The following is a 23,998-nucleotide window of genomic DNA, read 5'->3' as shown; positions in this document are numbered from 1 at the left end:
GCCCCAGAGGGGCTGGTGGCCACCCCACCTTGTCAGGGCAGCCGGAGGCCAGGTTGGCCAGGCCGCGGAGCACCAGCCTCCGCACGCTGGCGCATGTGTCCTTCTGGCGAGCCGCCAGGCTCTCCAGCAGCGAGTCCAAGAGCATAAGGTCGTTGGCCACGTTGCTGTTCAGCAGCTGCAGGCAGAGGTGCTGTGACTTCCCCCTGCCCGCTGACCCCAGGGCCCGACGCACCAGTCCAAGCGCAGAACACCAGAGGCTGCCCCACGCTGGCGTGGCAGACAGAGGTGGAGGACCTACTCCCTGGGTCTCAGATCAGTGGCGACCCCTCCCTGTTGTGCCGCTGGGGCCTGCTCTGATGCCCACTCTGCTCTGCTGCACGGCCTCGGGCAAGATTTTGGCATCTTTGGCCACAAAGGCCAAGACCACACCACCAAGGGCACCTGGGGTCCCAGGGATCAGCCCTGTCCAGCTACAGATGTACCCAGCAGGACTTGGGAAGAGTACAGGCTGCAGGCAGCCTGGGTCCTCCTCTCACCAGGAACAGAGCGGGTGTCCCTGGGTGGGACTGAGTGAGTTCTGGCATGGGGGAGGAGGTAGCTAGCATCCGCATACTCTCCCTCGCAGGCCGCAGTCAAGGGGGCCTTTTAGGGGTAAGAAAAGGGCATCCCGTGCCTGTCCTGAGCAGGAGCCCCACCCTGGTGCCCAGCATCCGTCCCTGGAAGGGCCTACCTCGGCCAGGAAGGCGGTGGTGGTCACCCTCTGGTTCTCATACACACTGCTGTGTGTGCATGCCAGCGTCTTCAGCACCAGGGGGAGTCGGGGCCCTGCGTGCTCAGCCATGGCCCTGGGAAAGGGGGCCGCTGAGGGTGCAGGGGCTGTTGCTGTGCTGAACCCTACCCAGGCACCTTCCACCCTGCACAGCCCTGGTCCGCTCCACCGCCAGCTGCCGGGTTCTGGGAGTTCTACGTGTCAGGGATCCCTCCCAGCTTGCCTCGCCAGGCCTCTGCAGGGGGTCCCTCCCTACCCCTGCCCCAGAGAGCGAACAGGCAGGAGCTCAGGCCACCACTGGCCTGACACGCATGGGTCCCCGCCTGATCCTGTCACGTCCTGGGCTCGAGATCCGGCGCAGCCCGGAGCCCAGCCAGTGCTGGAGCCGCAGTGGGCTGGGCCCGCTCACCTGGCTAACCTGGCGGCCCCCTCCTCATGCCCCGCCGAGGTCCTGAGCAGCTCCCAGCCTCCCTCTAGGTCCATGCGCTGCACCACATCCTCGCTGCTGCTGCGGAGCAGCATGGACCGCAGGGTGTCCACTGCAGAGCTGCAGGATTGCCAGGGTGCTCAGCTGCTGGGGCACACACGCCCACCTCCCTTCCCGATGAACCCCTCAGGTCTGCACCCAATGTGTGTTGCCCACCTGGGGGCTTGCCCTATCCCTGCCAGAGCCATCCTCCAGGAAGCAGGCTCTGGGCCACCTGCTAGAGGCCCCCCGTTTCCCCACCCAACGCAAGGACGCAGATATTGGCTTGGAGGTGAGCTAGTAGCAAGGTCAGCCTGTGGCCACCCGGCCACCAGCCTGAGAGCTGGACACAGGCAAAGCCCCCTGGCTGCACCTGCCTTCCTTTCTGGACACCCAGACACTGCTGGGCACCCACACCACAGGTGCCCCACCCCGGGCCTGTTCCTGGTGGCACCTCGGGCTCTCACACCTGTACCCCAGGAGACTCCACAGCCCTCTGGGAGGCGGGAAGGCCCTGACCCACTCCCAGTGTTGGCTGAGGCTGGCTGGCAAGTGAGCGGGGGGATGGTGCCGAGAACTGGAGGGGCTGCAAGGGTGCTGAAGAGCAGGCGCCCTGGGCGTGCAATGGGCCACCTTGGCCAACTCTCTGCCTGACTCCCCAGACCCCCACCAGGCAAGCACCTTGCCCTCTGGTCTCCCTGGCAGTGGCTGGGCCAGAAACTGGCAGGGAGAGTCTGATGTTGAAGCCTCTACAGGGCCCAGCTTGAGCCTGGCATCAACCATCGGCTCAGATGAGCCCTTCCCTGCTGAGGCTGCTCCACTCCTGGCTGCCAGTGGGTGGGGCGTAGTGTGCGACCCAACAGGCACGGTTTGGGGCAGAGGATGCCCTGCACCAGCGTCCCCACCCAGCAGGACCCTCCATTTCAACTCCACAGCCCCTGCCATGTGGCTTTCCGCTGCCCACTAGCACCTCACACTTAGGCCCCCGCCGCCTTTGGACCTCTGTCCCCACAAGGCTTCGTCCTCAGGAGCACCTGGCCCAAAAGCAGACAACCCCTGAGTGGCATGGGCCGGGTGGTGACCACTGGTTGCGGTGACAGTGCCACTGCCCTGGTCACCTCCTGCCAGGTGTCCCACAGGCCCCCTGGTGTGCTGGGAAGTGGAGTAGGCCTAGCAGGGAACAAGTGGCCCCACCAAGCTGGGGGCCAGGCCCTACTCGCCTGGATGGTGCGTGAGGCCCTCATGCAGGTGGGATCTAGGAGGAGGATGTGGTGGGCACAGGAGCATGAGACAAGCTTGTTAGAGATCTGGTGATGGGCCCCATGAGGCTTCTGGGCGGTTGGGTACACAGGGCCAGTGATGCCGGCAGGAATGAGGCGGCCTGGGAGCTGGATGGGGACTGTAGGAGCTGAGGGCCATGGGGTCTTGGCAGCCCAGGAAGGAGGTGCTGGGGGTCTGCTCCCAGTATACTACTGTCCCCATGGGGTGTGCCTGGGTGGTCTGGTGCTGACCAACAGCAGGGCCAGCCCGTCACACAGCCCTTGATGAGTGTCCCCAGGCTCCTCTCTCTCAGGGGTTCCCTCCCCAAGGTAGGACATGCTAGAAGGCAGCTCTGGGAGAGCCAGGAGTCACATGGTTCCAGTGTTGGGGCCTGATCTTTGAGCCCAGGTAGCCTGGGTGCCAAGGGGGCTTCTAGCCCTGGGAACAGGACAGCCAGCACGGACTACAGGCAGAGGACAAAGCCACACCAGTCACTGCAGTTCCTGGGAGATGCCCTTGACACATACAGGCCGGGCCAGCCGCAGGTGGAGGGAGGACCCACAGGGCCACAGTCAGTTCAGCTGGGCCTCATGGTCTGAGCCAGGGCCCGGCTTGAGTGCAGCTCTGCCTCCAGCTCCACACCCTGCTCCAGGCCTCGAGGCTTGCAAGGCGCCATCTGGACCAGGGGCTGCGCTCCAGGCTGCAAATGGCGCAGGCGCAGCAATTCACAACTAGCTTCGACAAATCTAACGGGAAGCGTGTGTTTGGCTCAGGAATGTGTTAGTGATTTGGATGAGGGTGCCTCCCTTGCTTGTGTGTCCAGGACATTTAAGAATGTGGCACCCACAAGGGTCTGACCCACTGGCGGACGGCCTGTACACCAGACTCTCCAATCGTCCCAGTGAAGGGGTACCTGGGGGTGGGCGTGGGGCCCGCAGCCCTACAGCTCAGGGCGGAGGCACTGATTCGCAGCAGGCCAGGCCCAGGGGCTGGTGGCTGCCCCATCCCATTCACATTTTCCACTCAGTTTGCTAGGGGCAGAGCAGCGCTGGCAGCCGGCCCCACTGGGCTTTACGAGCTGGCCTGTGGCTGAGCAGCCTGTGGTGCTGGGGTAGGGGGAGGGGGCTGAAGTGAGGCTGTCCCCCTGGTGTGTCTTGGCCAAGGTGCACACCCAAACCTGAGTGCCTGGGTGGGACAGAACCGGAGCCCTCCTGGGCAGGTGGGGCATGGCGGCCCTGCGTTCACATGGGCTTGTGGTCCTGGGGTCAGGCCACACAGCCACACCTGCCCAGGGTGTCAGCTTTCTCTGTCTGTGCTATGGCTCCAGGCAGGTGTGTAGGACCTGAAATGCTTCATGTCAGGCACCTTGGCAGCTCTTACGTGTGGGGCTTTGAGCACGTGCCAAAGGCCGCTCTGCTGGGGCAGTTTCAGGGACAAAGCTGGTCCTGCCATGGTTGGCCCCAGCCTATACCCCAAAGACTGCCCACAACTCCACTCCCAGAAGAAGGAGGCACCACCCTGATCCTGCCTGAGCTGCCACGTGAAGCCCCCACCAGCTGCCTGTGTTCAGCACCACTGCGCAGACCGCCCGCAGAGGAGAGGAAGGAGGCCTTCACAGCCAGTGTGAGAAGGGTGGCCATGGATGTCACCACTGACAGCTCAGCCCTGCACCTGGGTGAGGCGCCAGCTCCCTGGGAGCAAAGTCACTCCCACGCTCCCCCCCGATGGTTCAGATCTGCTGCCCGCCCCCACCATGCGCGTGCACACACATGCCTGTGCTTCCGAATCAGTACTGGAGGTGGGAAGTGGGGACCCAGATACCTGCAGGGTTCCAGGTTCCTGGCGGCTAGGGCTGGACTGGCACCCCTCCTTTCCTGGGCCTGCAGGTTCCGGGGCAGCTGGACACCTACGGTGCAGCTGACGCGCAGCAGAAGTGCCACAAACAGCTGGGGGTAGAGCTCTAGCACCGCGGGCCCCGCTGCAGATGTGGACATGACCTCAAACAGTGCACAGGTAGCCTGGGGGAGAAGTCATCACAGGGCCATGCCTCCCTCCAGGCCGCACGAGATCTGAGCCCTGCACCCAATGAGCCCGCATCCCCCTTCGCATGCGTCGTGTGCTCGGAGGTCTCAGATCCCAGCTGCAGCGCAGGAAGGGCGAGGCGCACTACTGCATGGCGTGGCCCTCGGGTAGACGCAGGAGACAGGGACAGAGGGGCAGTCAGCCTTCACAGGACAGACCTCAGGCCATCTGTTCTCAGCTCCTCAGAAAGGAGGAGGAGGGAATTCTCACAGCTGCTTTACTGCTTAAAACACTGCCAAGCTGGGTTTATTTTTTTTCCGCAGAATAAAACATGAAGTGGCCTCCCCTGGGAGCCCACACCTGTGAGGCCTTTATGAGCCCGAGCTCAGAGCTCCCAGCCTGGTGCCGCCTCCAGGTGCCCGTGGGGTGGCGTCCGGGCCACCTCATCGAAAGGCCTGCCCCCAGGCACGCAGGCAAGCGGGGCAGGGACGGTGTGTCAAGGTGGCCCCGAGAGCCCGACTCACCGAGAGAGGCAGCAGCGTGGCCACGCGGTCTGGGGTGCGGCCCAGCAGGAAGGCCCGGCTCTCCTTGAATGGGACGTCCCTACTCATCTTCTCCAGCAGCAGCCCCAGGACCTGGGCAGCCAGGCGAGGCTCCACCGCCAGCGCCCGCCACAGCATGCAGGCGTGGCTGAAGCAAGGCAGGAGGAGAGTCACCTTGAGGCCGCGGCTGGTCAGGGCGCTGCCGGCACCTGGGCCGGGCATCCCTGCCCCCCGCCACCTGGGTGCTGTGGACCCTGGCTCCACGATGCTCAGACACGGCCACCAGGCTCAGCTGCAGCCAGCTGGGAAATGGCCTCTTGGCCTCAGATCTGAGCTCACCCCTTCCCCTGACTCCAGGGGTCTGTAAACAGAGCTGGTAATAAAGGACACAGAGAAAAATCTGAGCCTATACACACAGGGCCCAGGGCAGTAGTGTGGGAGGTCCCTGGGGAGCTGCTGGAAGGGAGAACAAATCTTCCCTGGAGGAAGCAGCGTCTGGCCCAGGCCTCAGGACGGCACAGGGTCAAAGAGTGCAGCTCCCAAGGATACCTGGCAGTGCTGCCAAGAACACTCAGACGGCGCCGCAGACGCACTGTGAGGCAGCTACGCTCAGTGTTTGCAGAAAGAAACAACAAACTCTGAATATGACGGGAACTGGAAATTCTAAAAACAGATACAGCAAATTTAAAAGAAAACCAAACAGCCCTTTTAGAAATGAAACGCTAATGTACTCAGTGGACATATTTGGTGCCAGTCTAGATACAGTAGAAGAGAGAAACAGTAAATAGGAAGATTAAGAACTTACTCAGTGAACAGGAAGATAAAAAAATTTCACATAAATTATTACAGAGAAAGAATAACGTGGGAAGGCAGAGGACAGAGTAAGAGACACGGAAGATGGAATGAGGGCTAACGTACATTTGATGGATGTCCCAGAGACAGAGGAAACAATGGCTGACAAGGAGTAGGTTGGGTTTTTCAGAATTGATGAAATATACTGACCTACAGACAGGGAGCCCTGAAGCCGCCTGGCAGAACAAAGGAAAAGCAACCCCCATCTGCAAACTGCAGACGAGCAACAAGCAGGAAGCGGCTTCCTGGACAGATGTGGTGCTAGGAGACTTCACCTGGCTCTCAAGAGCAATGACAGAAGCCAGAAACAGTGATGTGCTGTCACATACCTGAGCAAACTCCACTGAACTAGGATACTCAGCCACAGAAAGAACAGTCACAAGGGATGGCCAAATAAAGACATTCGCAAGTAAACAAAGGCGGACAGTGTGTTACTGATCCTCGTGGCGGGAATTCCAGGAGATGTCCTTCAAGCAGAAGGCAAGCAGCAGAGGGCAGGGCGTGAGCATGGGGAGCAAATGACCTGGCAGGAAACGTGGACAAATGCACAGGAGGGCAGGCACACAGCACGCACCAGCAAGGACGCGGTGGCCGTCACTGAGGCGCCAGGAGGCCACAGACTCAGTCACTGTGGGCCCCCATGAGGCTGCATATGACAGCCAAGCCAACCTGTGCCCAGGGAAGGGCTGGCAGGCTTCTGACCAGGACAGACAGTGGCTCAGGCCTTGGGAGCCGGGTGGTCTCTGGCAGCTCATCAAGCCTGCCGCTGTAGTGCGAGAGCAGCCAGACAGCGTGGAAGTGGATGGAGCGGGTGCTTCTGGAAGCTTTAACTCATGGACCCTGGAATCAGGATTTCCTATCATTTTCATGTGTCATGAAATATTCTTCTGGTCTTTTTCTGACCATTTATGAATGCAGAACCCATCCTTAGCTCACGGGGTGGCAGGGTAGAGATGGCCACAGTTACTCCACTTCTTTTTTTTTTGAGACAGTCTTGCTCTGTTGCCCAGGCTGGAGTGCCATGGCGCGATCTCAGCTCACTGTAACCTCCACTTTCCAGGTTCAAGCGATTCTCCTGCCTTGGCCTCCCAAGTAGCTGGGATTACAGACATGTGCTGCCACGCCCAGGTAATTTATATATATATATATATGAAATAAATTTTATTTATTTTTTGAGACGGAGTTTTGCTCTTGTTGCCCAGGCTGGAGTGCAATGGCCCAATCATGGCTCACCGCATCCTCCGCCTCCCGGGTTCAAGTGATTCTCCTGCCTCAGCCTCCCAAGTAGCTGTGATTACAGACAGGCACCACGACACCTGGCTAATTTTGTATTTTTAGTAGAGATGAGGTTTCACCATGTTGGTCAGGCTGGTCTCGAACTCCCAACCTCAGGTGGTCCACCTCCCAAAATGTTGGGATTATAGGCGTGAGCCACCGTGCCTGGCCAATTTTTTTTTTTTTTTTTGAGACGGAGTTCTCGCTCTGTCACCCAGGCTGGAGTGCAGTGGGGTGATCTCGACTCACTGCAAGCTCCGCCTCCCAGGTTCATGCCGTTCTTCTGCCTCAGCCTCCCCAGTAGCTGGGACTACAGGCGCCCGCCACCTCGCCTGGCTAATTTTTTGTATTTTTAGTAGAGACGGGGTTTCACCGTGTTAGCCAGGATGGTCTTGATCTCCTGACCTCATGATCCACCCGCCTCGGCCTCCCAAAATGCTGGGATTACAGGCGTGAGCCACTGCGCCTGGCCATGCCTGGCCAATTTTTATATTTTTAGTAGAGACAGGGTTTCACCATGTTGGCCAGGCTGGTCGCAAACTTCTGACCCCAGGTGATCCTCCAGCCTCCCACACTGCTGGGATTACAGGTATGAGCCACAGTGCCCGGACTTGATTCCACTCCTATATACACACGAAAGAGAAATGCATGCTCTACCCACCAACAGACACTCCCAGGAACATTCAAAGCATCGCCATCCCCAGCAGCCCCAAACCAAAAACAACCCGAATGTCCATCACCTAGAAACAGACACACGGTGCAGCGCACACAGCACCCGGCACTGCCCGGCAAGGAGGAAGGATGGGAAGCAGCACCGCCGTGCTAAGCAGAGGCTGGGAAGACCCAGCACACAGCACAATCGCCAAAACCTCTAGTGGTGGCGGTCAGGTGGCCCTGACCCTCTAGGGGACTGAGGGGCACATAGGAGCCTGCTGGGGACTGGACACCTCCTCTGCCTTGACCTGGAAAGTCCCGCAGGGCCCAGTGACTCCGTGCTTGCCCTTTGCGTGAGCCACGCCTCCACGGAAAGCGAAAACTGATGAGCCAGGCGGTAATCACGGAGGAAATACAAGTCAACGCCGGCTGTGCCCAAGAACAACAGTCATGACGACTCGGATGCCCAGCAGCCCAGCCAGACCCAGACCTCAGCCTGCATTCGGGGCCCATGCTGGACTTCAGCGAGGACACATGCAGCCACCTTTAGGGCAAATGCTAAAAGAAAAGCAACAGACTGCAGGATTGCAAACTGAGTGGAGAAAGTGAGGTAAGAGGGACACTGTCAATCTAAAAAAGGATAAGAAAGAAGATTTTTAAAAAACAAAACGTGTAACAAAGACGCAAAAGATATGACAGTGGATTTAAACTCTCTCTATCAGTAACAAAATGCAGCTATTTACCATGCAAGAGATTTAAAACAAACACACAGAAAGGTCAACAGTACCAGGAAGGAGCAGGCCCACCAGACAAGTGCACCTCTGAGCAGAAGGTGCCTGCGGGTCCCCCCTGCCAGGAGGAAGTGGGCATTGCAGCTTGGATGCACCTAATGGGAGGGCCTCAGAGCATATGAAAAAAAGCAAAGCTGACAGGGTAAAGGGCCAGGTGCAAGGAAACCTGCGTCCCCACGGCAGCCTCGTGCCCCCGCCTGCCAGGGGAAGGGTCACTCTGCCTTGCCCAGCATGGAGTCTCCTGGAGGTCATAGGAAGGCAGGTGCCCCTGGGCCAGCCTCTGTCCACGACTAAGATGGCAAAGAAAGGAAGGGCCAGCAGACCCATGCTCCGGAGGCCTCAGTGAGGAAGGGGGACCCCACTGGGCTGGTGGGTGGTAGACACGCCCTGCCCTTTGCTGGAAGCTGGGAGGTGTGAGTTTGGGAAGACATAGTGATGTATGGTACAGACAAGGTTGTCCTTGGGCTCCTGAGGGGGCTCAGATCAGGCAGTTCCCGGGGGTCTGCTCACAGGCAGCAGTGGATGCCCTGCAGAGGACAAGGCTTGGGGCAGCTGGAACCAAGACACAGGGTGAGGGGCAGCCTCCAGTGTGTGCTGGAGCCTGGGGCCGACAGAGCAGCCAGGCAGTTTTGGGACCTTAGAGGAGGGCAGAAACAGCAGCTTCCCTGTGGGGGTGCTGTGCAGGGCCCACCGGGGCCAGTGAGGATCCCAAAACGCCTGGAGAGGAGCGGTCCTCATGTGTACCTGAGAGACTGGGGCCTGTCTCCATGTCACTTTCTGTCCCACGTGGCCTACAGCCATGGGAACTCATGCAGAAAGCTGGGGTGCAGAAAGTCGGGGTGCAGAGCCGGGTGGAGGGCTCGGGGAGCATCATTCCAGAGGGACCCCTAAGCCTAGAGTCTGAGCTAGGTACCTGTCCAAGGGCAAGGGGCTGCCCAGGAGGCTGGACACCACGGCCGAGCAGTGCTGGGTGGCCAGGAGGTACACGCTGTGCTGGGCGGCCGGCAGGACGTGCTCTCCCTGGGCCTCCTGAAGCTTTGAGCGCAGCACGCTCACGATCTCGGGCACCTGTAGATGGGCGGGACACGGTGGTCAGGCCATGCATGGGGGACAGCTGTGGGCACACCTACGCCAGCCCAAGGGGGTGGGGCCATGAGGGAGCCCCATGAGATGCAGAGCTCCATACTGCTGGTGCCAGCCTGAGGCAGGGCCAGGATTCCCCGTGGGCCACGGACAGCCCAGAAGCCAAGGAACTGGAGCCACGACCTGGATTCCTCGTGCAAAGTGGCCAGTGCCCTGGGAGGTAGAGGAAGCGCTGAAGGCACATGTGACCCAGAGGCTGGTGCGGAGCTGGGCAGGCATCCAACACAGCCAGCGGCCCCATGCCCTCACAGCATGCCTGCTGGGTCCAACTCTCAGGCTCCCCTGGCAGGCCCACCAGAGGCAGGACCCACACAGCTGCCATCTGCACTCCTGCAGGAGTTGGGCTGGGGACCTGGCGGGGAGGGAGAAGAAGACAGATTCCCAGACCGAGGCTGGAGCTGGGCCTGAGATGGAAGGATTGGACTTGGGGGCCTGCGAGTTTGCGACTGTCCTGCTGCTCCAGAAAGCAGGTGAACGGAACACGGGGGAAACATGGGCAGGAGGACGCTGGCCCCTGGGACCCCCAGGCCCACCACAAGTCCAGCAGCAGCATAGCATGTGCGCCTGACTCTGGGGGACGGCCTTGTCACGAGGAGGCTCCCTGCCCACGGTGGGTATTGGCCTGGGAGTCTCCTCTCCAGCCTCAGCCATGGTGACCCCTACTGCCAAATGCCTACTGCACAGCTGGAAAATACCACGATGTGGGGTGAAAACAAACAAAGCAATGGGCCATGAGGTCAGGCTTGGCTCGCCCTGGGGGACGGCTGACAGACTGTGGGCTCAGGGAGACATGAGTGCTTTCACCCGCCTTTCCACTTCCTTTTCCCCCCTTATTCTCTCAGCACTTGTTTTTGCCAAATTCTAACCCCTGTCTTCAGACATAAGAGAAAGATTTCTCCATGGTAGTCCTGTAGGGAGAGGGGGCATAGCAGTGAGGGCCACACCCGAGGAGGGCTGGGCAGGGCGGTCCAGGACAGGCCAGGGCCACCCTGTTTTCTCCCGCGGTGCCACCTCTCCAAGAGCCACCTCCCCGCCCCTGCCTTGCCCGCCCCACCCCACCGCACCCTCTCCCAGCTTCTCCTGGAGCCACCACTCCACTCCTGCCCTGCCCGCCCTGCCCCTCCCCGCCCTCTCCCACCATCTCCTCGAGCCACCGCCCCGCCCCCCCGCCCTCTCCCACCTTCTCCTGGAGCACGCCGCCCCGCTCCTGCCCTGCCCGTCGCACCCCACCCTCTCCCACCTTCTCCCACCTTCTCCTGGAGCCATCACTCCACTCCTGCCCTGCCCGCCCCGCCCCCTCCCACCATCTCCTCGAGCCACCGCCCCGCCCTCTCCCACCTTCTCCTGGAGCACGCCGCCCCGCTCCTGCAGCAGGCAGTTGATCATGACGGTAGCTGCTCGGGAGCAGTTCTTTTCGGGATCTCCCAGGGCCTCAAACATGGTTAGCAAGAGGCTGATGAGCTGGTCTGGGGGGAGGCGCTTGGCAATAATCTAGGAGGAAGGCGATGCCAGAGGTTAAGGAGGGAAGGGGGGTACCCCAACGCCACTCCTCCGAGGCATTGAGTCTCAGAGGCTCGTGTTAGGGCGGGAGGCCACGCCCCTTCTTGCAGCCCGGCCCCAGCCGCCGGGCCCTGGTGCCTTCAATGAGCTCGCTGCACGGGGGTGGGGTCTCCTTCTCCAGAACTGCCAGGGCCCGCTGGAACCTGGGCGGGCTCCTGGAAGGTGGTGCCTGGGCAGCTGCAGGGCTGGGGTCACAGCACCCTCCTCGGGCTCCTTCTGACCCGTGAAGTGGGCTGGGAGCAGCCCTGTGGTGCAGTGGCCCTGGAGCTCTCTAGAACACGGGGTCAAGGGCAGATGAGCCTTAGCTCACACCTGTGATCCCAGCACCAGAAAGGACCCTGGTGACCTACCCCTCCTTCCTCTGCAGGAGACACAGTCTCTGGACCTGGAAGGCCGTTCCTAAGCACCAAATGGAGACAGGCCGTGTTCCAGCTTGGGGACCCACATGAGAGCACGGAGGGAGGGGCAGCTTTCTCATCCCCTTGGAGGGACTTTTTTCCCCCCCGCCCCCGAAATGCAATACTTTAATAATACTCAAGCTTGTGTTGTGAGCTGAGCCTCAGAGTGGACCAGGCAGGCACAGGTCGGGGAGGGGACGCAGTGCCCAGGGCCATCCTCCCTTCAGATGGTACTGGACAAAGCACCTTGACCAGCTGGAACCAAGGGCAGGGCCCGTCCCTGGCCCCTTGGCAAGAGGGCTAGAGCCCGCTGCACCCTGCAGGCGATGACCCTAGCCCCCCATGTGGCTCTTGGATAGCCTTTGGGGACAACTCCACACAGGGCAGCCGCTGGAGATTCTGTTCCAGAAACCTGCATCTTCATGAGCAGGCCAGGGTGTCAGTGGCAGGCAGAGGGTGGCTGGGCCTCATGGCACCCCATTCTCTCCTCGGCCTCTGCCAGGTCTCAAGACAAACAGCACCTTCCTCTCGTATGGACTGCACTGCCCCAGCGTAGGTGGGGGTGGGTGATGGGGCCAGTGCAGGGCAGCGCCGGCAACTAATGCAAACACCCAGGCCCTGCCCCGTGCCCACTGGCCATGGGTGGCACTTACAGAGGCTAGGGGAGGCCAGGTGCTGCCTGGGAAGGCCCTGTTAGCCCCAGATAGTGCCAGCCTGCCTTCCGGCCGCAGAGCTCCCAGCTGGTACCTGGCCTACACTGTGGCAGGTGTGGAAGAGAATGGCGGGGTCAGGGTGCACGAGGCCATCCTTGAGGCTGAGGAGCCGCTCCGCCACGTCATCGCGGTAGTCCCGGGAGAAGCCTGAGAGGCGGCAGGAACAAGCAGTCGGGCCCAGGCCCTCCCTGGCGATCCCGCAGCCTGGACTCTGCACCTCATCCCTCCAAGCACCCCTGCACGACCACTGGCCCCCACACTCCTGACGAGGGCTCACCCTCATAGCCGAGCTGGAGGTAGAGCAGGGAGTAGACACAGTCCACGGCCTCCTGGCGGGTGGCAGGCCACAGGTCCGCACACCGTGGGGAGAAGAGGCCGATGAGAAGGCCCAGGTTGTGGAAGGGCACCAGGGCCTGGAGGAGGAGATGCCTGAGCTATTGGAACGCTGGGATGGGTGGACGCCACCTATGCCACCTGTACCCAGAGGAGGGCTGGAGTGTGGCCAGGAGTGCTGCTGGTGTCCACGAAGCCCTGGGCCGTCACTGTGGCCAACACAGCTCCCAGTGAGTTCCTCCCTCCCCTCCCGCTGCAGCGTGGGCGCTGCTCAGCTCAGCTCTGACCACACCTCGTCTACACCAGGGCCACACAGGCTCCCAGGCCGGGCCCCTACAAGAAGGAGGACCAGGCCATGCCGATGTGGGCACGCAGGCATGTGCAAGCGGACGGACAACTGGGGTGAGGAGGGGGCCCCAAATGGGAGGAGTGCACGAGCTCTGCCAATTTGGGTGAGGGGCGGGACTGTACAAGACCCCCTCACACGCTGACTGTCCTGGTCCTGCCTTCCAGAGCCTTTCTGCTCTCCTCAGTCCTGCCCCTCCCACGCTCCTATAGGCAAACACCTTCCTCCTACTTCCACACCTCCTCCCCAGCAGACGCACCTGTCCCCCTCCCACCACCTGCTCCCTCCTCAGCCCCCACGTGCGAGGCCTTCCTGGGAGGTGCTCCCACCCTGCTCCTGGGCTCAGATGGAAACCTGGTATCTACTTGGGCACCATTGATGAGAAAGAATTTCAAGTCAGAAGGGGAAGGTTGGAATGTTAGAGAAAGACTGCAGGGTGACCAGCCACTGTCCTTAGGCTGGGCATCCATCACACCGTGCACCAGGGTGAGCTTCAGCCAGATCAGGGTTCTGTGATGAGCAGGCCATGAAAGCATGAGGTGGGAAGAGCCCTGAACACACGAGATTTGGCCACATAAAGAATGAAAGTTTCAGCCAGGCGCAGTGGCTCATGCCTGTAATCCCAGCACTTTGGGAGGCTGAGGTGGGCAGATCACTTGAGGTCAGGACTTCAAGACCAGCCTGGCCAACATGATGAAACCCCATCTCTACTAAAAATACAAAAATTAGCCGGGAGTGGTGGTGGGCGCCTGTAATCCCAGCTACTCGCGAGGCTGGGGCAGGAGAATCGCTTGAACCCAGGAGGCGGAGGTTGCAGTGAGCCAAGATTGCGTCATTGCACTCCAGCCTGGGTGAGAGCGAGAGACTCGGACTCAGGAAGGAAAGGAAGGAAAGAAGGGAGGGAGGGAGGGAGGGAGGGAGAGAAGGAAGGGAGGAAGGGAGTGAGGGAAAGAAAAAAAAAAGAAAAGAAAAAAAAAGAAAAGATAGTTTTGGTGCATTAACAAAAGGCCACGTGCAGGGGGCTCACATCTGTAACCCCAGCATCTGTAATCCCAGCACTTTGGGAGGCCGAGACAGGAGGATCACTTGAGCCCAAGAGTTCAAGACCAGCCTGGGCAATGTAGCAAGACCCCATCTCTACAAAAAAGAAAAGAAAATCAACTGGGTGTGGTGGCATACACCTGTAGTCTCAGCTACTCGGGAGGCCAAGGCAGGAGGATCACTTGAGCCCAGGAGTTCCAGGCTGCAGTGAGCTGTGTTTGCACCATTGCACTCCAGCCCGGGCAACAGAGTGAGACCCTGTCTCAGGGAAAAAAAGAGAGAGAAAAGAAAGCCTAGAATAATCCTGATAGACGACAAAAAGATATTTAGCAAAATCTAATATCTGTTCCTGATAAAAGTTCTCATTAAAACAAATAGATGCTTCTGGAACATGATAAAAATATCGCCAACCAAATCAAGCACCGCGCTCAACAGTGAAGCCCTGGAGACCAGAGGTGCACGTTCCTCCCGGCTAACAGTGGGCCCCTGATGACAACAGACTCTACTCTGAGCAGCTATCCCTGACAACTCCTGGCCCTGACAGGCCCTCAATCCACATCTCAAGGAAGAGGACTGTGGCCTGAGCTGGGGTGGTGGCCAGAGGAATCCAGGAAGGCAGCTCACACTCTGGGTCATGAGTGCCACAGGAAGCAGCACCTGGGCCGGGGACCCAGGTACTCACGCTGACACGCAGGTGCTCCAGGAAGTAGCGCAGCAGGAGGGCGCTCAGGCCCAGGGCCCGCGCCCGCTCGTGACCTCTTGGGGACTTGATCCACGGGCTCAGGTGCTGAGGAAGAGGGGGCTTCACACAGGTACTGCTCAGAGGGCAGCCCTGGGGGCAGGAGCCTTGTGCATCGTGGGCCAGCTCAGCGTCCCTGCCAGGCCATCCTTCCCGGGCTACAGGGGGCCAAGCCGGGGACCCAGAGTGGTGCCAGCCTCAGGCCACCGTAGCTCCTCTGGCCCTGCCACTCTGTCCTCCAGTCTGGTCACAGACACAACCCAGCCCAGGTGGACCCAGTGCCAGCCAGGACTGTGGAGGGACAGGGTGGAGGCCACCTTGGTCCTAGAAGAACACACTCCGAGCATGGGGGTCGGCCCCACCCTAGCCCACTGTAGTGCCACCCTGGTAGCTCGGCTCCCAGTCAGGAGCCATGAGTACCTGTAGGCCCCTCCATCCCCACGCCATGCAGTGGCGGGAGAGGACAGGCTCCAGAGGCCCCACCTGGGTCAGGGCCTCCCCAACTGCTTGCCAGCCCAGATGGGAGGGGGTGCACCTGCCTGTTCATAAACCACCTCCAACTGCAGAGAGCACCAAACGGTCCCTGTGGTGCCCACATGTGGAGAGAGGGCCAGCAGCCAGGTGGAGTGCCCTCTGTGCCCCCATCCCCATCCCCATGACAGTTCCCCGCTGCACACCTCAATCATGATCTGCAGGCCTTGGGGGGTCATGTTCCGCTGCAGGAGGCTCGTCAGCAGATCCTCAAGGGCGTGCAGCGTCTCCAGATACAGGGACTGGAAGGAGAGCCAGGCCGTCCAGCCCCACCAGTGACCCTGCGGCCTACAGTGGCCTCCCGCCGCTCTCACGGGTGTGGACACAGGCAAGAGAAACACGGGGATACCTTCTGGAAGCCTCCGTCCTCCTCCTTGGGCTCAGGCAGCAGGGCCATGACGCTGTGCAGGCAGCCACGGATCACATCCGCCCGGGCCTGCTCGTCCAGCGCAGGCTCCACAGAGCTGAGAGGCAAGTTAAGGGCCCCAGACAATGATCCTGAGGCTGAGGCTCAGACACCCAGCAACCTCCAGGCCTGTGCCGGCAGCACAGCCACTGCCATGTTTACTCTGCTCCAGACCATGGTGGCACCCACGCAGCATGCGCATACACACGTATGCACACGCACACACAAGGCACGCACAGATGCACACACACGTGCACACACACGCACATACACACGCGAGCACACATGCACACATGCACACATGCACGCACAGGCGCACGCACGCACATACACATGCGTGCACACGCACATACACACGTGCACACATGCACGCATACATGCACACACACATGCACACACACACGCACACACGCACACAGGCACACACACACACGCACACACGCAGCTGCACGGGCCTGTGCAGAGGCAGGAAAGGATACACCAAGTAAGTGCAGGTGAGCATGGCTTTCTTCCGAATAGGTGTCCTCAGGGAGTCTGGAGGCTCTGCCCTGATGAACTCCTGGGTGAGGCAGGTGCATGACTCAGCCCTTGGAGGAAACGCCAGCTCCCCTCCCTGGTCAAGCTCTGTCCCCCAGCCTAAGTGACAGGCGGGGCCCGAGGAGCAGAGCCCCATGTGTCCCTACATGGCCCCTCCCATGTTCCCAGGCTGTCTTCACGTTGTCACCCTCAGTGCCCCCAGTCCCCACCTCTGGCCTCAGTCTCCAAGAACCTGCCCGAGGTCCTGCCAGGCCACGGCCATGCTCACCATCATCTGTGCCACCAGCTCTGCTTTCCGGGTGAAGTGGAAGGAGCCAGCCTGGGTGCTGCTGCAGATGGCGCGGCTGACCATGCACACACTCTGGACAAGGCACAGCTTCAGGGCTGGGTCCTGCAGGGACGCAGGGCTACAGGAGATGCCCACGCCTGCCCTCCAGGGCTGAACCCGCACACACCCCCTTTTCTTTTCTCCGAAGCCAGAGGTGCTGCACTCTGCTCTCAAAGGAGCTCTCTAGCCAGCCCTTTTGCTTATCAAAGTCCGTGTGGAAGAAGCCGGGGGCCACCCAGGGGTTCCCCCGTGTCACACTTCAGAGAAGACAGGCCACAGAGCAGACACTGTGTGGTGTGACCAGAGGGCCCCCCACAGCAGGAGGAGAGTCCTCCAGGGAGCACTGAAGGGCTGGGAAAAGAACCTCTCAGAACAGCCCTGCCCTCCCAGCCACCGCAGGAGAACCAGAGGGCCTGTTCTTCAAGGAGGGGCTGACTGTCCCGAGAGAGGGGCTTGTCAGGTTAGTGCCAGGGAGGCCAGAAGAGAAACTTGTTAGGCTGGGGTGAGGCCTTGGGGGTCAGTGGAGCCTCCACTACCACTTCCACTGGCTTTGGGCCTTGGCCCCTCTCCTAGGTGCTCACTGGGGTCCGGGGAGGTACAGCCCCCACAAGCACTGGGGAGCAGAGCCAGAGGAGGTTCCAGCTGTCCTGGGACGGGTGGGGCTGGCTGAACTCCCTGGGGGGCGACAGCCCACGACCCGGCCCCTTGGAGGCGCAGACACCTCCCTTCTTCCCACTGCCGTCCAGGGCCCAGGCCAGGGCAGGAGCCCTGGTGAAGCTCTCGAACGCCTCCTGGGGATGGAGACCAGGAAGCCCCAGCAAGCTCCAAGCTCCCCCTCCGGCCTCTGCCCATGAAGCTCAACCCGCCCAGAGGAGAGCCGAGAGGGGAGAAGCCAGTCCAGCACTTAATTCCTACACACTGTACCTTGGTTTCTACCTTTACTCCTAGAACCTGAATAACGAAAAGTGAAATGAGTTAAGATGTGACTCCCCGGCAGTCCCAGCTCCCCTGGCATGGCAGGCCCACCGCAGTGCCCACCTTGGTGTTGAAGTGCTGGCAGATGTTCCGGAGGATGTCCGACTCCACCTTGGCCAGCACCAGCTCCCGGGGGGCCCGGGCCGCCACGTGCCCGTAGCACAGGATCAGAGCACTCTTCACCTTCTCCACCTCGTTCTCACTTCGATCCTGAGAGGCCAGAGGAACCAGCGGGACTGCAGTTACACAATTACACTCCCCGACGGGAATCCTTGGCCTCAGAAACGCCTGAAATCCTCCCAGAAGAAGGGCCAGAGCCAGTCAGTGACAGCAGAGGTGTGACCCAGCCATGCAGGGCACCGCCTGAATCTGGGGATGGGGAGAGCCTCTTTGAAAGGGGCAGGAGCACAGGCAGCCAGCCAGGCATGGGCCCACTGGGTACCGAGTAACAGAGGGCCAAGGGTCAAGGCAGCGCAGCCATGTGTGAGAGTCAGGCAGGAGGCAGCTGAGAAGAGCTCGAGGCCCCACCCTTGCTGCGCTGCAGATCAGCCTCCATCTGCACAGCAAGGGCTGGGAAGCCCTGCATGCTTGGTCCAGCCCTGAGATGCTGTAACTGGGACAGTTACGGGAGACAGAAAATAGAGGGACCACAGCCGGGTTAGGGGCCTGTGGCAGGGGCCCACTCCTTCCTTAAACCAGGCTCAGGCTTTGCCAGCACAGCTGGTGGTTCGGCAAGAATGCAGAATCGGCCTGCCCCGGCCGCGAGCCCCTCTCATCACCCATACCTGGCAGAGACGTGGCCCTGGCCACAGCTACGTTTGCCTCTGGGAGGCCATTCTGCCGCCCTCCCCACTGGGAGCACCCACACACAGGCCCCGCCCATGGAAGGAATGCAGGAGCAAAAACTGCTCCAGGGACACAACCAGCTTCCTGCCCCACTCCAGCCCGCAGGGCACCCCCTGAGCCTCAAACTTGTGGATAGACAGCTGTCCCCAGCCCTGCACCGGTGTCACCCTAACCTTAAAAATGTTGAGAATGCCAATGGATTTTCTGAAGACCTCTGACCTCACGAAGTCCTCCAGCTGGGCCAGTGTGTCCTCGAGGTGGGAGATGGCACAGATCCCGAAGCAGCAGGCGAGGCCCTGGGGGGCAGCACACTTACCCCGGGCAGGGGAGGGCACGCGCTGCCACACACGCACGCACACTGTCATGTGTGGACACGGGCACACCCACATGTACACACACGCACACACCTGCATACACATCAACATATCGTGCACACACCCTCTCTGTGCATATACGCACACCACATGTGTATGCACACAGGCACACACAGGCATGCACAGGCATGCAGGCTAGCCGGCTGCCTCAGAGAACAGCAGGTGCCACCGTCCTCCAGCCCTGGGTTGTCTGGGGCTTCTGTAGGGAGAGTGGCCCCACCTCGCGTTCTGCCTCCTCCTGGTATCTGGCCGTCTCCAGCAGCTCTTGAAGGTGCTTCCTCACCACCTCCTTACTTGAAGCAGCACCCAGGGTGGTTCCTATGCATTTGTACAGGAAGTTCTGAAACAAAACCAGAGAACATGGCTGTGCCTGACTCCTGAGTACAGGGAGACCCAGCGCTGCCATGGGGCTGCCCCTGGGGTGCACCTCCTGCCCACAAGCTGATGAGAACTGCAGGGTGAGTCTGGGGCAATATCTGAGGAATAAGGGGTGGGGCCGGTGGGCTCTCGCACTCTTGGCCCTCAGCCACCACGAGGAGGCTCTGCCAGGCCACCAGGGCCACGGGAGACAGGGCCCAGACAGCAAGTGACAGACACGAGACCCAGGACTCAGAGCCCAAGTGCCACACCAAGAACGCCAGCAGGCGCCCCACCTTCTCCTGGGGTGCCTCGTCGTAGCAGGGCAGCTGCCTGCACAGCTCCAGGCTCAGCTGGCAGATCCACGCGTTGTCAGAAATGATGGCCAGGGTGTCTCGTAGGAACTGCAGGCCAAGATGCCACTGAGGGGCTGGGAGCCCGACCCCTCACAGGGCGGCTGGAGTCTGGGCACATCCCCATGTGCTGTGGCTGCAGGGGCTGCAGACCGCCTTCCAGCGGAGGCCGGGGGCAGCAGAGCCAACCCTCAGGGGACAGCCATGCCGCAGTTGGCTCACCAGGCAGGGTGAGAGGTGGCCCGCGACGCTCGGGGCTGTGACTGCTAGAGGGCCGGTGCCTTGTCACAGCAAGTCCCCCACTGCAAGGCTGCTGCGGTCTTCAGCCTTGACGCTGCCTGATCCTTGGCTCCCCAGCCAAACCACGAGGTGAGGTCGAGGCAGGTGGCCCAGCCTCTGCCACCCCAGCACCCCCCAGGCCAGACAACACCTTAAGGCCCAGGATGGGCCGTGTCCCCACCATCCCCGGCCCTCACCATCAACAGCTTCTCCTCCCACTCCTCCTGTAGCAGGGTCTCTTCTGTGTGCTCTGAAACGACAGCCGTGCAGGCCAGCCCACCCCAACACGCACGCGTGGGGCTCAGAGCCCAGCACCTGCCCTGGAGCTGGGGATGCTCAGCACAGACAGGGCCCACGACAGCCGTGCAGGCCAGCCCACCCCAACACGCACGCGTGGGGCTCAGAGCCCAGCACCTGCCCTGGAGCTGGGGATGCTCAGCACAGACAGGGCCCACGACAGCCGTGCAGGCCAGCCCACCCCAACACGCACGCGTGGGGCTCAGAGCCCAGCACCTGCCCTGGAGCTGGGGATGCTCAGCACAGACAGGCCCCACCGCCCTGCTGCCCCCCACCTGCTCCCAGGAAGCACCCAGCGGGAGTGCTTTTCAAGCCCCAGGTCATCTGGGGCCTTTCTTGGACCACAGGGGAGACTGTTTTTTCCAATTATACAACCCTAGTTCCCACTGGCCACCCTAGTGCCACTTGGCAAAGGTGGGGTCAGAGCTAGCACCCTCCTACTCTGAGACCTGCCCTCCCCACAGGGCTATGCACCCCATCCTGACCCCGGCCTCACCATCCAGGTACCCCAGCAGCAGCGGGACAGTCGTCTCCCAATGCTGACCCAGCAAAGGGTGAATGTTTGGGTGCAGAACACTGAGGAGGTGCAGCGCTGCCACCCCACGTCCGTCCCCCAGGTAGGGGCTGGAAGACACAACCTGAAAAGAGGCAGCGTGGGAGCCGGGTCTGAGCAGGGAGCACTGGCCATGCCCACAACCTGCACCTGCAGGGCCACAGCACCCAACGGGGGCCTGGCTCTTCCCAAAGCTGGGCCGCCCACCTAGAGGAAAACCACACCTGAGCCCTGACCACGGCTGCCCACTGAGAAGGTAACCCCTTCCAAGCCTGGGTGGAGCACAGGGACACAGAGTGGGGCGCCGGGCACGCTGTGAAAGGGTGAGGCTCACCAACAGTCTTCCGGTTACAGCATAGGGAGACGGGAGGCTCGCTGGAGATGAGAGGTGGAAATAGTCAGTGGGAGGCTGCCTGTAGCCCTGGGGCGGGTGTCAGGAACTGGAGGATGGGGAAGTGGGGACAGGAGCGAGTAGGTGGGGTACGGTGTGGCACGCACCATGGGCGTTGTACTGGATGAGGAAGGCGTCTGCCCCAGCCTCCTGCCTCTTCTGCGCCAGATGCACGAGGCTCCTGCAGAGCGGAGTCAGGGCCCCGGTGAAGCGCACAGGGATGAGGAACTGGAGCAGGTATGGCCAGAGGACCTAGGGGAGCAGAGGGCCTGGTCTGCATCCGCCCAGAGGGAGGTCCCATGCAGATAGGGCCCTGCCAGAGCTCCAAGGTGGAGACAGACCCTTTGCTGGGCCTAAGCACCCTGGGCCACTGCCCTGGAGAGCTCTGTTGTCGCCAGGCAGGGACGGGTGCTGTGCACTCACGTGACTCATCCTGTCCACGGTGGTGCTGACCAGGTAGAGGGTGCGCACGCTGATGGCCCGCACACTGTCGGCCTTGGGGTCCTTGCTGCCGGGGCCTGGCTTCTCAGGCTGGAGAAAGGCAAAAGGCAAAGGCGTGCATGGGCGGCCGTGGCTCTGGGCCTGAGGACGCAGCCTGCCCGGAAGCAGGGCAGACCCTGGGCCTCGCCGCAGGACATGCAGACATGTGCACCACCTGCCACAGACAGCAAAGGCACTCTCCGCTAAGATCACCCAAGAAAGCAGGCTCACCTGCCTCAGTTCTCATCTCCACAACAAGCAAAACCTTGAGCATTTGCTAAGCCACTGACTCCATAAAAAATCACTGCTCGTGACGTTGCAATGCCTGCAGGGGAGGGACGGGATAGCCTCTGTGGGAACGTTAACCATGTCAGAAAACCTGGTTCCCACCAGGACACCACCCAGCCTCGGCAGCCACAGTGGGCTGGATGCCTGCCGTCCTCTCTGTACGCTTAGCTCCCCGGAAGGTGTCCCTGCAAGCAGACGACTTCTGTTTCCCACACGTTCCATTCAGGTTTTGAAATACCAAAAAGTAAAAGCTCAACCACAAAGCGGCATATTTGGAAAAACGGCAACACTGCAGGGACTTCTAATCCCTCTCTTTCAGAAGCCAAAAGTCACACAGAAAAAAAAAAAAATAGTGATATTTAGGCCTTGAACTTCAATTTTTACAGTAGGTGCTAAAAATATAGATAGAACTTCATACCAAACATACACTTTGAAATCCTGACCATTAGGCCAAAAATAATATTGCAACCAACACTTAAAAGCAGAAATCAACCTGGCCAGATTCAATATAACAATAAATCTACAACACCCATGAAAACCTATCGACTGGAGATTTTAAAGATCATAAAAGAATCATTTGTGTTAATAAAGAAACCAAATAGAAACTGCAAAATACCTGATAACGAACATTGAGGACATACTCCAACTCCACCAGAAACACAAACGTTAGGGCACAGACCGGGGACAATGCCTATGCGAAAAAATGCACCAAAAGTACCACAACAGGGAAACAAGGAACCACAACAGGGAAATGAGGAGCCAAGAACAAGGAAAATCCCAGAGACAGGGTGTGAAAAAGTATAACCGTGAAATAAAGAATTCAATTCAGGAAACGAATAATATAACGATTCACTGAGGAAGAAATTACTAACTTGGAAGAACAGGCTGCCGAAGACTTCAAGGAAGAAGAAATTTAAAAAGAATGGAAGAAGAAAAAGCTAAAAGATGTGAAGACAGCAGTGCTAGCCTTCGGATAACAGATACACCAAAGTCAGTGAGACACAAAAACAGGGGCAAGAAATACTCAAGAAATAAAGGAGCGAGCTTCCCAGAAACAAGAGACCAACAGCTCATGGAAGGGTCCGCAGAGCAGAGGCACGGGCAGCCCCAGGTGAGCTGGGACACCGTCCTGCACCAGAAAGGGCAACGGGGCCTCAGGACAGGGGCCGGCGCGCTCGAAGGGTGCTACCGACCAAGTGTGGGACAGTTTGAACACTAAGGCCAGCAACAGGGACTGCACATGGACCCCTGCGTCAAACAGCAAACCACGAGTCCACGCGGAGAGAGATGCATGCATATAAGAATAGGAGAGGCTCTCGCCGGGCGCGGTGGCTCACGCCTATAATCCCAGCACTTTCGGAGGCGGATCACAAGGTCAGGAGATCGAGACCATCCTGGCTAACACAGTGAAACCCCGTCTCTACTAAAAATACAAAAAATTAGCCGGGCGTGGTGGCAGGCGCCTGTAGTCCCAGCTACTCGGGAGGCTGAGGCAGAAGAACGGTGTGAACCCGGCAGGTGGAGCTTGCAGTGAGTCGAGATCACCCCACTGCACTCCAGCCTGGGCGACAGAGCGAGACTCCGTCTCAAAAAAAAAAAAAAAAAAAAGCCCTCTCCCTCTCCCTCTCCCTTTTCTTCGGTCTCCCTCTCCTTTTTTCAGTCTCCCTCTGTTGCCGAAGCTGGACTGTGCTGCCGTGATCTCGGCTCGCTGCAACCTCCCTGCCTCGAGCTCCTATGACTCTCCTGCCTCGGCCTGCCGGGTGCCTGGGATTGCAGGCGCCCGCCGCCACGCCTGAATGGTTTTTGCGTTTTTGGTGGAGACGGGGTTTCGCCGTGTTGACCGGGCTGGTCTCCAGCTCCTGGCCTCGAGTGATCTGCCTGCCTCGGCCTCCCGAGGTGCTGGGATTGCAGACGGAGTGCAATCCCGAGGTGCTGGGATTGCTCACTCAATGCTCAATGGTGCTCAGGCTGGAGTGCAGTGGCGTGATCTCGGCTCGCTACAACCTCCACCTACCAGCCTCCTGCCTTGGCCTCTTAAAGTGCTAAGATTACAGCCTCTGCCCAGCCGCCACCCCGTCTAGGAAGTGAGGAGCGTCTCT

At 60.2% G+C, this 23,998-nt stretch overlaps 1 protein-coding gene across 28 annotated transcripts in view; it reads right to left on the bottom strand.

Moving 5' to 3' along the window:
- Nucleotides 1–23,998, bottom strand: part of MROH1 (maestro heat like repeat family member 1) — a 115,828-nt gene that overhangs the window by 1,854 nt on the left and 89,976 nt on the right. For 12 of the 28 annotated variants that reach the window (XR_010141359.1, XM_024251183.3, XM_024251178.3 and 9 more), the window contains 24 exons: nt 21,555–21,662; nt 21,239–21,383; nt 21,075–21,115; nt 20,684–20,825; nt 20,088–20,140; nt 19,555–19,662; nt 19,122–19,241; nt 18,701–18,823; nt 17,745–17,891; nt 17,631–17,657; nt 16,647–16,769; nt 16,321–16,400; nt 15,785–15,899; nt 15,582–15,677; nt 14,848–14,952; nt 12,723–12,858; nt 12,480–12,592; nt 11,113–11,265; nt 9,545–9,699; nt 5,042–5,207; nt 4,317–4,513; nt 1,179–1,316; nt 731–845; nt 29–175 (listed from right to left, as the gene is read on the bottom strand). Coding sequence is in view for 25 of the 28 variants with exons in the window: in XM_024251183.3 (XP_024106951.2) it covers nt 29–175; nt 731–845; nt 1,179–1,316; nt 4,317–4,513; nt 5,042–5,207; nt 9,545–9,699; nt 11,113–11,265; nt 12,480–12,592; nt 12,723–12,858; nt 14,848–14,952; nt 15,582–15,677; nt 15,785–15,899; nt 16,321–16,400; nt 16,647–16,769; nt 17,631–17,657; nt 17,745–17,891; nt 18,701–18,823; nt 19,122–19,241; nt 19,555–19,662; nt 20,088–20,140; nt 20,684–20,825; nt 21,075–21,115; nt 21,239–21,383; nt 21,555–21,662 (2,853 nt within the window). In the remaining 3 variants the exon portion in view is untranslated. Of the gene's footprint in view, nt 1–28; nt 176–730; nt 862–1,178; nt 1,317–4,316; nt 4,514–5,041; nt 5,208–9,544; nt 9,700–11,112; nt 11,266–12,479; nt 12,593–12,722; nt 12,859–14,847; nt 14,953–15,581; nt 15,678–15,784; nt 15,900–16,320; nt 16,401–16,646; nt 16,770–17,630; nt 17,658–17,744; nt 17,892–18,700; nt 18,824–19,121; nt 19,242–19,554; nt 19,663–20,087; nt 20,141–20,683; nt 20,826–21,074; nt 21,116–21,238; nt 21,384–21,554; nt 21,663–23,998 lie in introns of those variants that run through there. The other 16 variants (XM_024251179.3, XM_024251176.3, XM_063726957.1 and 13 more) reach the window with 5 other exon arrangements.

This window comes from Pongo abelii, chromosome 7 (genome assembly GCF_028885655.2).
Source record: "Pongo abelii isolate AG06213 chromosome 7, NHGRI_mPonAbe1-v2.0_pri, whole genome shotgun sequence".
NCBI classification, from domain to species: Eukaryota; Metazoa; Chordata; class Mammalia; order Primates; family Hominidae; genus Pongo; species Pongo abelii.
This window is presented reverse-complemented; position numbering and strand designations above follow the sequence as displayed.